The sequence below is a fragment of the Tiliqua scincoides genome, chromosome 3, assembly GCF_035046505.1.
Source record: "Tiliqua scincoides isolate rTilSci1 chromosome 3, rTilSci1.hap2, whole genome shotgun sequence".
NCBI classification, from domain to species: Eukaryota; Metazoa; Chordata; class Lepidosauria; order Squamata; family Scincidae; genus Tiliqua; species Tiliqua scincoides.
In genome coordinates this window covers 85701082-85713588 of record NC_089823.1, presented here as the reverse complement: position 1 = coordinate 85713588, position 12507 = coordinate 85701082, and the positions used below count along the sequence as shown (strand labels likewise).

Here is a 12507-nt window from a genome sequence, read left to right as displayed (position 1 = left end):
AAGCCCCTTGTGCAGGAGTTCTCAAACTCCTTGGGAGTAAAATTCCTTAGGTAAGTCTTGACAGAGAAGGGGGAAATGCAGCAGTGCGATCCCCAGGATCACTGTCAGGGGGCCCTGGGACTTACCTTTACTTATAACAGAAGCAGCAGTGTCTCGGGTGCAGGGAGCCCCGCAGATGCCTCCGCTGGCCTCATCAACATGCGGAGAATGGAAAAAAAGATCACAACCCACTTCTGGTGTGTAATTTAGCAGGGGGAGAGTAACTGGCCCTCCTCACCCCAGCAGTGTCTTTTCTAGTGGCTGTCTGCTGGTGTTTTGCATCTTTTAGATTGTGAGCCCTTTTGGGACAGGGAGCCATTCGTTATTTGATTTTTCGCTGTAAACCGCTTTGTGAACTTTTGTTGAAAAGCGGTATATAAATACTAATAATAATAATAATAATTGCGAAACTGGAAGTTGGTTGCAATATTTTTCTTTCATTTTCCACACATTGGGGAGCCCTGCTGAGGTGTCTGCTGGGCTCCCCGCACCCTGAGATGCTGCTGCTTCATGTGTAAGTAAAGGAAAGCCCCTGCCCCTCCTCCCAACAGCAGTGCCATTCTGGGGATCATGTCACTGCATTGCCCCTTAAAGGGGTAAAGGCAAATTGACTCAGGCTTGGGCAGTGTGATGCCCCAGTTGAGAACCTCTGTCCTTGTGTGTTCTTCACAAAACAGCAAATGCCTGAACAGGACTATAGAGCATGGATAACCTGCCATTCTTGGAGTCTTACAGCCCAATCCTATCCCCGGACGTACTACAGCAGGGGTGCTCAATAGGTGGATCGCGATCTACCGGTAGATCGCGAGGCAAAATGAGTAGATCGCAGAGTGCTGACCCCCCCTTCAGGTGCCTCTGGGAGGAAACGCTGGGAGTAAGGCCCATTGTACTCAATGGGGCTTACTGCCAGGTAAGTGTGGCTAGGATTGCAGCCTCACAGCCTAATCCTAGGCATGTCTACTCAGGAGTAAGTCCTGTTATACTCAGTGGGGCTCAGGGTACACCAACATACATTGTACACATAAATGTTATATGTTATGATGGTGCGAACATTGTAAAAAAAACTCTGGTAGATCTCCGGGCCTTGCTGGGTTTCAAAGTAGCTCTCAAGCCAAAAAAGTGTGAGCACCCCTGTACTACAGGGTGCAGTGGTGCCAAAAGGCTACCGCTGCATCCAGTGGCATCACCAGGACAGCCAGAGGTCTCCTTGGGGGATGGAGACTTTTGCCCCCTTCCACTGAGGAAAGTTCCAAGCACTTTTCAAATCTGCTCCAGCTATTTTGCTGCTCAGACTTGAGAGCCTCTGTGTCATGCTTTGCAGTCCAACACAGTGAATAGGATATGATGAAGTGAACTTACCTTGCACTGGTCTGAATCCGGCAGGAGAAGGTGGTCTGCGTCCTTCTGACAGTGTGGACTGCTCCTGAGTCATCACAGAAGTGCCATATGACACTTCTCTGCAACACTCTTGGCCCACATAAGTGACTTATGCCGGCTGAGTGCAAGTTATAGGATTGTGCTCCTAGTCTTAAGGCTAAGTTATAGTTTTGTGAACACCAGGGCAGTTGGAGAGGACGGGTACAATTTTGATGACAATTAGCACTAGCTAGCTTCAAAAAATGCCATACCCGATTCAGATCTGTCATTTGACTAATATAAGGGTGACCAGATGTCATAACTGCAGAGGAGGACAGGGCACCTCAAAATGTAGGACTTCCAAGAAAAATGTAGGGCATGACAAAATAAAAGCTAAAACCACTCGCATATTGATTTCATGTGGTTAATTTAAACACTATACAGTGGTGCCTCGCAAGACGAAATTAATTCGTTCCGCGAGTTGTTTCGTATTGCGAAATTTTCGTCTTGCGAATTGCGATTTAAAACAAACCCCCCCAAAAAATGCAAAAAAATTCATCTTGCAAAGCACGGCCATAGAAAAATTCGTCTTGCGAGTCACCAAAAAAAATCACAAAACGCTTTCGTCTTGCGAGTTTTTGTTGTGCGAGGCATTCGTCTTGCGAGGCATCACTGTATTATTAAAAACTGTATTACATATAATTTATAAATTACAAGAAGGCTATGCGCTACCTGCTCACAGGGCAAAGGAGGCCATTTAAGTTCTTTTCCAAGACACAAAGCTAAAACAAAAAGGACATGTTCTGGAAAAAAGAGGATGTCTGGTCACCCTAATGTGCATTTTTCGCTACCCTTTAGAGATTAAGCAACAAATGGACAGTAGCAAAGTGACTCAAGAGCTTTTTTCCCCAGTATGCATCTCAGTAGTAATGTTGGTCTCTCAGGTGCTACTTACAAGAACCCTGTTTCCTAGCTTTTACTCTGTTAGTATAGTATCAGAAATTAGTAACTCCTGTCCCCCAACACCATTAGCCGTTATATGAAGTGTATCCTGACCAAACTGTTCTTATAGGTGGACACGACTCAGACTCCAAAAATGAAAATGCAGAAGGTAAGCTTGTATATTCTTGTGATGATATTGTAATCTCTAAAATAGTCCCTGAAAGTTAATATTGTGCTTGTATAACTGTTCTTCCCTGACCTCTATATTCATACTTTAAGATCACGCTCTTAAGTTTTTATTGGTACCACAGAAAACTGAGCCATAACTTCCTGCTTCCCTCTCACGAGATGGGAAAATGAAAATTTTTGCACTTACTTTGATTTATTTTAACAAACTAGAGCTGAAACAAACCACAGTTGTCAGTCTATATAAAACAGAACTGTGGTTTTTCTAAAGTGAAAGCAAAAACTTTCATTCTGCACTGTGCATGCAAGAGAGAAGAGCACACAAGCCCATGCCTGTTTTGAAGCTCATTCATGAATCATGGTTTAGTGTTATGTACAATATTTGTGATGGAAAAATTAGTATCTGTTCTAATATAATCTGCCAGGCACAGCTTGAGTAGTGGGCAGCTGGGAACCCTTTTTCCCCCTGCCAAGCAGGCAATAGTACTGGATAATAAATATTTTTCAAACATACTTGGTTTTTTTTTTAAATTGTAAAACACTTTGGTTCAAATTTTCAATTTTTAACATGCAAGAACAGTCTTTCTTTAACCTGCTTGTTCTCAATTGACTTTCAGTAGAACCTGGTGCTAAAACTCCAATCCTATGTACACCTGAGCAGCAATTTTCAACCTTTTTCATCTCATTGCACACTGACAAGGCACTAAAATCGTCAATGCACACCATCTGGTTTTTTGACAGTTGACAAGGGGGCACACCATGCTGCCAGTGGGGGGCTCACATGCCCCATTGGCCCTGATAATAAATTACCTTCTCCCAAATTCCTGTGGTACACCTGTGGACCATTCGTGGCACACCAGTGTGCCACAGCACTGTGGTTGAAAATGGCTACACTTGAGATTAAGCTCTAATGAACCGTAGTATTTCTTATGAGTGAATGTGTTTTGGATTGAACTATTGCTTTTTCTTTGTCGCAGATGCCCTTATTACTGTCAGAGTCAGTGACTAGGCAAAACTGGTGCCCAGTGAGGCTAGTCAGTGTTAACAGTGGAATCCTAAATGTGTTCCTCACTTAGAAGTATGTCCCATTCAGGTCAGTGCTGCTTACTTCCTAGTAAGTGGTCTTAGGATACAGCCTAAGGGTCCAATCCTATCTGATTTCCCAGTGCTGGTGCATTTGTGACAGTGGTGTGTGCACTGCACCCCATGGTGAAGGGGCAGTCACTAGAGCCTTCTTAAGGTATGGAACATGTGTTCCCCTTTCACGGGGCTGCATTGTGGTTACACCAGAGCTGGAAAGTTGGATAGGATTGGGCCCTAAATTTGCTACCTCCTCTTACATTCTATTTTGAGATGATTTTTGGTTTGCCAAACACCCAGCCTCATCATGAATTCATCAGGATCGTATGACAGTTAGCTGTTCAAGACTCAGTGCCATTTTGGCTGGTCCTAATAAAGGTACTATTATGGCTCTGGGCTTTTTTTTTTTAACCCTTAGTAGACCTAGCTGCATTTGAAAGTTATGCACACAGGTGTATGTGTGATGAAGTTCTGTTAGACTAACCTTGCTTTCTAACTGAGGAAAAATATATTTTCACAGGTTCTCAAGGAATGCTAGCCGGCATTATTAGCTCAGTAGTTGTGGCAATAGTTGGGGCTGCGTCGAGCTTTATAGCTTACCAGAAGAAAAAACTCTGCTTCAAGCAAAGTGGTAAGTTTGCTGTTTTGGTGTTTGCGTACGTGTTTGTGTTTCAGATGTTACCCATAATGCTTTGCCGTTATGGAACATCAAAGTGATAAAATTCAGGGGAAAAATGTCTTCCTAGAAAAGCTACCTTGTTCCTTAGGTGCTGTGCTAGGATTCTTTCTCACTTCAGCTGGTGGTCTAAGAATAAGTCCTGAGCATTTGATGACGTGTGTGTCAAATACTTCTATGTTAATTCCAGAAATCTTAACAATGTTTATCTCTGCAGATCAAGAGAACGTTAATATGGAAAACCAACAAGGGATACATGCTGAGCCACCGGGTAAGGAAATCTCTTCATAAAAAAATGGATTCTGATTCTAGTTACACATGTAGTTGATTTTCCTCCAGTGAGTTCAGGGTGGCTTACATGTGGGTGTCAGTGTGGTCTCCCATTCAGGTAGCTTACAGGGCCAGACTTGCTTAGCTTTAGCACTAGGCCTAGATGGTGTACTTTCTGACCATTGTCCAGAATCTTCACAGTTCTTTTTAGAACAGAGTCTTCCCTGCTTGCCTCATTATCTCCACAGACAACTGGTCTGCTTTACAAGATTATTGTAAGATTATGGAGATAACTGTATGAAATGCTTTGAGCTCTTGGGGAAGGAGGGGAGAAGTGCAATATATATACTAGCACAGGGGTGTCAAACTCACTGCATACGAAGGGCCACATAGCATTCAATGATGCCTGCTGAGGGTCAGAAGTGATGTCATTAGGCAAGAAGTGATGTCATTAAATAGATCATAACCAAAAATAAACACTTTTTCTCACTTAGGAACTTATTAGCTGCTAATGACAAAAGAGAAAATATACGAATCTTGATCATATTTCAAGATATGGGAGAACCCAATTTTCACGTGGGTTGCCCTTTCAGCAGTAACACCTCAGCACTACACAGCAACTGAAAGCATGAGGGCTGTATTAAAAGCTTCCGTGGGCCGCATCCGGCCCCCGGGCCTTATGTTTGACACCCCTGTGCTAGCAGATCTTATCATCACAATAGATTGTTTTGTGGGGAGGGCAAGGGAAGACATCGTCATGCTTCTACTCCTTTTTCAATTAGATTCCCTCCTCCATTCCAGCAGGGTACTATGAGTTTTCTTAAAAATATATTATTTTATGGAATGTTTTGAGTCATTTTGAGGACACTATATCAGAAAATGGTCTGTAGATAAAATATTTACTTTCTCCCACAGAAATCAGTTTTAGTTGTTGACCTGTACGGGGAAAAAATAAAATGGCTTTGATCAGGGATGGTGTCAGTGGGCCAGTTTCAACAATACATTCAATCTGGCCCCATCTATATATGAGTAGAGACATACATCACTATGTCCTTACTTCCTTCCCGGTACCCATTTCTGCTTCTAATGATGTGTGAACCACAGCTCTCCTTCCCCAACACACAATCTAAATATTGTTTTAAAGTAGTCAATTGCTCCCATGCAGTTAGATCTTATCCCCATTATCCCCCCTTTTCCCAAGGAGCTGAGAGTGGCATACACTGTCCTCTCCCCTCCTCCACCTGATCCTCACAACATTCCTGTGATTTTGGTAAGGTTAAGTGATAACGTGTGTGTGTGTTAACATTTTTCATATTTTTACATATAACATTTGTCTATTCTAAGCTTTTTTCATTTGCATTTTGATATATATCCACAAAACTGCAAAACCTCTAAGTATCAACTTGAGGATTTTTATTTTTTCAAACCTAATTTGTTGAACAAGTGTAGCAAGAAAATAATGGAATTTGGAAAGTTATGATCAGGTTTATATGTGTTTAACCTGAAGATTACAACACTGCAGTGACAAGTAGTTTAATTGGAGGGAGAAACATACCAACTGTAATTAGCTGGTGGTCATTGTAGTCGAATGTTTTGGAACTCTGACAGCTGCACCCTTATTGTTGTACTGTGGATTAAACCAATAAAGCAAAGCTTAGCAGGAATTGACATTTAGGGAAATGTTAACAGAATTTGGATAGAGTTGAAGTTGTATAAAAGCAAGCTGGAAGCAGGAAAGATTAATTTGGCTGGTGTGTAGTTATGTGGAACAAAGAAGCTTTCTGGAAAATAGAGCGAAAGATAGCAACTTTTCTCTTTTGTTTGTGTTCATTATGGTGGGGAGAGAATTTTTCTCAGTGGGCTTCATCTCCATAGTGCAGGGTTGTTGCAATCCCTGTGAGTGCTTGCAAGGTTTAGTTAGGATGATTGAGAATGAATGTATTGTCCAGGTCTGTGACTGCTGGAAACTTTTAACCCTAGATCAGATTGATAACAAAATGTTTTTGCCAGTTCTGTCCTTAGTGACTGGTTAGTGAAATATTCTGTGCAATGGGAGAGCTGGACTTAAAGTGCAATAACTATTTTGGACCTCCTTGAAAATCCAGTCTGTGCCAGGGACATTTTGCCTGGAAAAACAAAATATGTGCATTTAAGTACATGCCCATATATTTAATAGTTCTGTAAAATGGTATCTGCTCTAGATTTTCAAACAACAAAACCACTGTTAATGTTGAATGAAGTAGAGTTTCTGGAAAAGCTATTGGGTATAGTGTGCTTAGGTTAGAGAGAGCTGCACAGAGAAATGAAGTTCAGCTTTCTGATGCTGTGAGCTGATGTTCTGCAGGGGGTACATTTTTCTGATGGAAATGCAAGCAGGAGCTCCTTGCAAGCAGGAGCTGGCCCTTTCATTTCAATAAGTTGGGGAAATGGGAGGGCTTCACATGTGCATTAACACCTGTGTGTACATTGCTATGGTGGTATAGTGGTTAAGATGTTGGGCTAAACCAAGGAGGTCTGGGTTCAAATCCCCTCACAATCCTTACTGGGTGACCTTAGGCCCATAACTGCTCAGCTGGATCTACTTCACCAGGTTGTTGTGAAAGTTAAAGGTGGTAGTACTATGTATGTTATCCACAGCAACTTTGAGGTATAGTGGCCTAAAATGTAGGAGTGAAGCTTGAATGTCGATTCTGCTCATCATAATTTTTTGGAAATACAGTTTGCTAAACAACTTTGAAGACTTCCATCAACCTATTTGACCTTTGGAAGAGGAAAGGGATGTCAGCCTAATGGAAAGAGGATCCTTTGGAATGCAGTGGAACCTATTAGTATGCTTAGACTGTAAAGAATTTTAGCTACAGCCTGTGTGCTTCCAGCTTTTCTCTATTGGAGTTTTATTGGAGAAGAGAATTCAAGTAATAATCAGTTTTTCTTTCCCTTTTAGTTCAACGCACTCTTTTGCAGAAACAGTAGTGGAATTTAAGATGAAGAAAAGATCCAAAAAAACCGTACAGAGAACTTGCATATTTCCCTGAAGAATTAAAAAAAGAAAAGTGAAGTTGCAAAGCAGAGATGTTTTGTTTTTGTTTTTTTTTCAAAAAAAGGGGGGGCCTGATTAAAAGTTTCTAAATGCTCTAACAAATCAAAGTATTTATATCTGGTTTGACCTTCTGATGCTCAAGTGTTGCGCACTGGCTGATTATCGACTTTAAAACAAAACACATTTTTTTGGTTGAAATTGTTGCTTTTGTATGAAATCTCATCTTTGTCTTGTGTCAAGAGCCTTAAAAGGTGATTCTAGTCTACCCTAGCAAAAAGCCTGTCATTTGATGGACAGGGTGTGTATTGAGGAAGGCTTTAGGTATTGTATAGACCCTTGAGAGGTACAGTGCAGACACAAATTGCACCCCCTCCAAAGACCCCTACAAGACAGGAGCAGGACACCCAGCTGTTAGGGTTGGCGGACATGTTTTGCCCTCCTGTCATTTGCGTCCTGCAGTACAGTGCTTTTCTTTTCCCCTAGGGGAATATGGCAACCCATCCACTTAGCTGGGGAACAGGAAAGGGTTGCTTTCAGGGATATCACTGGGATGAGGGCTTAACCTACTTCTACTTGGTGATCTCAACCATTGAGAACCCACCCTGTTTTCACATGCAAAGCCACAACTTGGTTCTGTGTGTTAGTCTCACTACAGTGTGACTATGCTTTACATATAGATATTTGCCTTCCACAAAGTCCTTAAAATCAGATTGTGATCTTGAAGCATCTCTGACATTGTGCCTTTGCCTTCCTATAAAATACATGGAAGCTGTAGGTATTAAATGTGCATTGCCTTAATATTTCTTATTTAGAAATGGTCTAAGCAAAATTCTGTCTACTCCATGTTATGCTAGTGGCCTTCTGGATGCAAAAAAACATACAGTGGTGCCTCGCAAGACGAATGCCTCGCACAATGAAAAACTCGCAAGACGAAAGTGTTTTGCGATTTTTTGGTGACTCGCAAATTTTAATGACTGTGCTTCGCAAGACGAATTTTTTTTTTATGCTTCATGCCAGTTTATGCTCACATTCACCTTAAGGAAGGGGGAGGATCTTCGTGCCAGTTTATACTCACATTCACCCTAAGGAAGGGGGAGGATCTTCATGCCAGTTTATGCTCACATTCACCCTAAGGAAGGGGGAGGAAGACAGCGAAGAAAGTGATGTCAGTGATTGTGAGCAAATGAGCTTCATAAATTCTGACTCTAGCGATGATGAATTCTTGGGGTTTCCAGAAAACTAGAGTACTCAAACCTTTAAGTCTCTCCATTTGTTAATGACAGTGATAATGGTTCTTAATGCCACTGTTGACTGCTGTTCACTTTACATGGAGCGAAAAATATGGTATGCCTTTAAAGAGCACTTAATAAACACTTTGTAAACCAAATTTGACTTTGTTCTGACTTTTTTTGCCCATAGGAACGCATTAATTAAATTTCAATGTATTCCTATGGGAAACCGCACTTCGCAAGATGAAATTTTCGCAATACGAAACGACTCGCGGAACGAATTAATTTCATCTTGCGAGGCACCACTGTACTTCACAATAAAATTTAGATAGTCTCCCTCTCCTCTGCTTTTCTTTTGGCAGTAAAACCATGCATATGCAGCTACGTAAAGTGGCTAACAATTTAAATACTTGATATTCCTTAATTTACCCAGGCATCCATCTCCAAGACCGTATTGTGTCATATAAGAATTCCAAACTTAAATTCATTAGTTCATTTCTTAGCTGAAACAGTGTGACATGTGTCTGTGGGATTTACTTTATTATTCATAAGTGCCCAGCCAACTCCTCTTTTGTATTTCCAAAAAGTCGATCTTCCTGTCACTAGTTGGCTATACACTTCAACGAACAGATAATAAAATTCTTGTAATAAGACTCATTTTGTCTAATTGTTTAGGTGCCTTAAGCAATACATCTTTAAGTGCTTTTTAAGATAAATAATCCATACTTGATCAGAACAGAGTGAACTGAATACCCGCTTTATTTAATGGGGCAAAAGGCCTTGATGATAGCTGTTGAGAGCATGTAAGTGGACTATTTTCATTAGATGGAATCATTCTTAAAGAATTCTTGCTTCTGTGCTTTCAATTTCAGGATTGTGGCCTAAATCTATCACTATCCAACCACAAAAATGTAACTTGCTAAGTCATGAAATGTAATTTGATCCTAATTATAACTTGCTGATAACTCAGATAATTTCTAGCTAAGCATTGTGCCAGTACAAATTACATTCTAGCATAGAATATAGTTCATGAGAATTTCTATACACATGGTCCTCTAGGACAAACAATATCAGATAGCAATTTCCTCTTGAAAATTAGTGTTGAAATAAGTGACATGTGGATCCTATTTTTGTTTCCCTTTACAATACATGCAAATAAATAAAAGGCAATTTTTTCCATCACATTATGAACTCAGGTAGTGCATATATTCTATATATTCTACACCAAATATGTGTAGTCTGGTTCCAGGACACACAACATGAAATGTGTAATAGGCTGCTGCAAGCTTAGTTTTTCTTTAGGCAAAATCAACTGCAGAGAAGCACTTGATCAGGATCAGGTCCATTGAGTGGGGTGGGAAAGGGGAATTTTAACTCTTCCCCCCCCAACCATGGCTGCAATCCAGACTGGGGGCCCTTACAACTGGTATTTGCTCCAGGAGGAAAACTGCCAGCGGCAGCTATGGAAAGCCAAATCAAATTTAGGATCATGGCAGAGGCAAAGGATTAAAGCCCAGCTGCCCTGTGTTTCCAATCAGGCTATCCCAAACAAAGCTGATATTGGTTAAAGAAATACTGAGACTGTGTTCAGATGATTACAATATAGTGCCAATATTTTGCTTTTTATTATGAAATGAATTTTTTTTAACTAGGTGTAATGCTAAAGTTTCATTTTGGTTTTTTTAAGCATTTCAATGCTGCTGATTCTGAAGATGTTTCCTTTGCATTCCTGAACAGCAGAGTTTTATCCCAAATTCACTTGCTCATATGTCATAAAAGCTGTGAGAAATCCATGTTCTGAATTTGTGGCTATGAGACCAATCCTATGCATGTTTTAGTTGGAACAGAGTCACAGAATTCATTGTGATTTACTGTTCAAGTAAGTGTACATGTGATTGCATATGGAAATGAACCAAAGAACTTCTCAATAAACATGCATATGATCAGGCCATTGATCTCTAAAATAATTAGTCTACATTCATCCTAGAAGCATTTCATGTATATTGTTATGTGATAAAACAACTTTATAATATGTCAATAGCTGATTTGATGTATTAAAGTACACTTTCAACTAGAGTTATGAATACTTGAGTGTGAGAATCAAGAATGGGTAATTAAGACTTAATTGTGATTTCTTCTTTTTTAATAAACAAATTAAAACTATTTGTTTGCTTGCACTTTCTAAAAGAGTAGCCTAACTGCAGAAAAAAATAGAATGTTTAGAATGGGTAGAACGTTTAGAAGATTCTTTGGAATTAAAAACTCAAAACTGTAATCTGCAGCTTGCAAGTGATTTGTCTTTCTCTCTCTTTAATTGAATGGGTGTATGGAAATTTTGAAAGGATGCAAATATGCTTGAGAGAGACAATTATGACCTTAGTCCATAACTCTAGATTGCAAGGATAATGCAGCTACTTATCTCAGCTGCTTTCCTGCAGGGAAGTTAAGATGCAGAGAAAGCACTCTGTCCTTTTCCTGAGCAGCAGAGTTCTTTTTTTATGCACTTCAACCTCTCTATTTCATGTACATCCTGCAGTTCTTTCATGGAGCTCAAGATGGCATACATAAAGTCTGTAGACAGTCTTTCTGTCTAGAAGTGCTTAGCTTCAGCTAGTGTACAGCATTGTGTGCCTTCAGATCATGCCCTGGGACTTCTGTTCAGTTCCTGATCTTCTCAGTTCCTGCCCATTTGGCCCTCATTAAATTTAAAACAAGCCCCTAATAGAAATTAGCAGGAATGTGCAAATCCACTGCAGCTAGACTCAAGTCCTGAGCTCCCTTCCCCCTTTGACTTGAGTCATGCATGAGTCTTGGCTATGGGAACTCATCCTGAGCATTTTCAGGACTCGAGTCAAGGCATTACCTCAGAATGCCAGATGCAAGGGATGGCACCAGGATGCAGGTCTCTTGTGTGCTCCCTGAGGCATTTGGTGGGCCACTGAAATACAGGAAGCTGGACTAGATGAGTCTATGGCCTGATCCAGCAGGGCTGTTCTTTTTCATACACGTGTCAGATCAGATACACACAGCTCTGTGGAAAAAACTGAACTCCTGGTGGGGTGGGCGTATTGGAGTTCTCATTTAACACTCCTGATGTCCCCATCCCATCTGTAAACAAAGTGCAGAAAGCGCTGATCAGTTCCTGATGAACCCCAGCCACAAACCCCCTCCCCCTTCACATCATGCCTTCAGAAGGAGCACCAGGAATAGAGGTGCCTGAGATCGGCAAGGGTGGGAAAGGGTGGGATGAACTCTGTGAGAGTGGGGACAGAAGTGGCAAGCAGGAGGAGGGTTGTGCTCAGCAGCTGGGAGGCTTACCAGTATGACCCAATCCTTTGCAGCTGTACTCAGAAGTAGTCCCACTGTAGCCTATCATTCAAGGAGCCTGCTGGACCCATGAGTTTCTCTTTGAATGTTAGGAACCCCATCCCCCAGCTTTCTCTCCTTACTTGTGCAGGGAAAAAACTTTTATCCAAGGATCATCCATTCCTTCAGAGATGGACAAGCAAATCACCTCCTGTCTCCATACCCCCCTCGTGCTCAATGCAAAATCAAAACATTAACCCTTCCCTGCTTCCTGGCTGGAACTTCCCGGCTACTCAGTCTGAATGATGGCCCCACAAGATCTTTAGCACACCAAAGAAGGTAAGCAAGCACATCCAGACACAGACAGACTTGGGTCTGCATAC

General features: G+C 41.2%; 1 protein-coding gene across 2 annotated transcripts in view; it reads left to right on the top strand.

Moving 5' to 3' along the window:
* The window catches only part of LOC136645729 (CD99 antigen-like), a 35595-nt gene extending 24614 nt beyond the window's left edge, over positions 1-10981 (top strand). For both annotated transcript variants that reach the window (XM_066622117.1, XM_066622118.1), the window contains 4 exons: positions 2468-2506; positions 4124-4234; positions 4497-4550; positions 7494-10981. In XM_066622117.1, coding sequence (XP_066478214.1) covers positions 2468-2506; positions 4124-4234; positions 4497-4550; positions 7494-7522 — 233 coding nt within the window. In that variant the 3' untranslated portion in view covers positions 7523-10981. The remainder of the gene's footprint in view (positions 1-2467; positions 2507-4123; positions 4235-4496; positions 4551-7493) is intronic.
* Positions 10982-12507: the final 1526 nt, after the last annotated feature.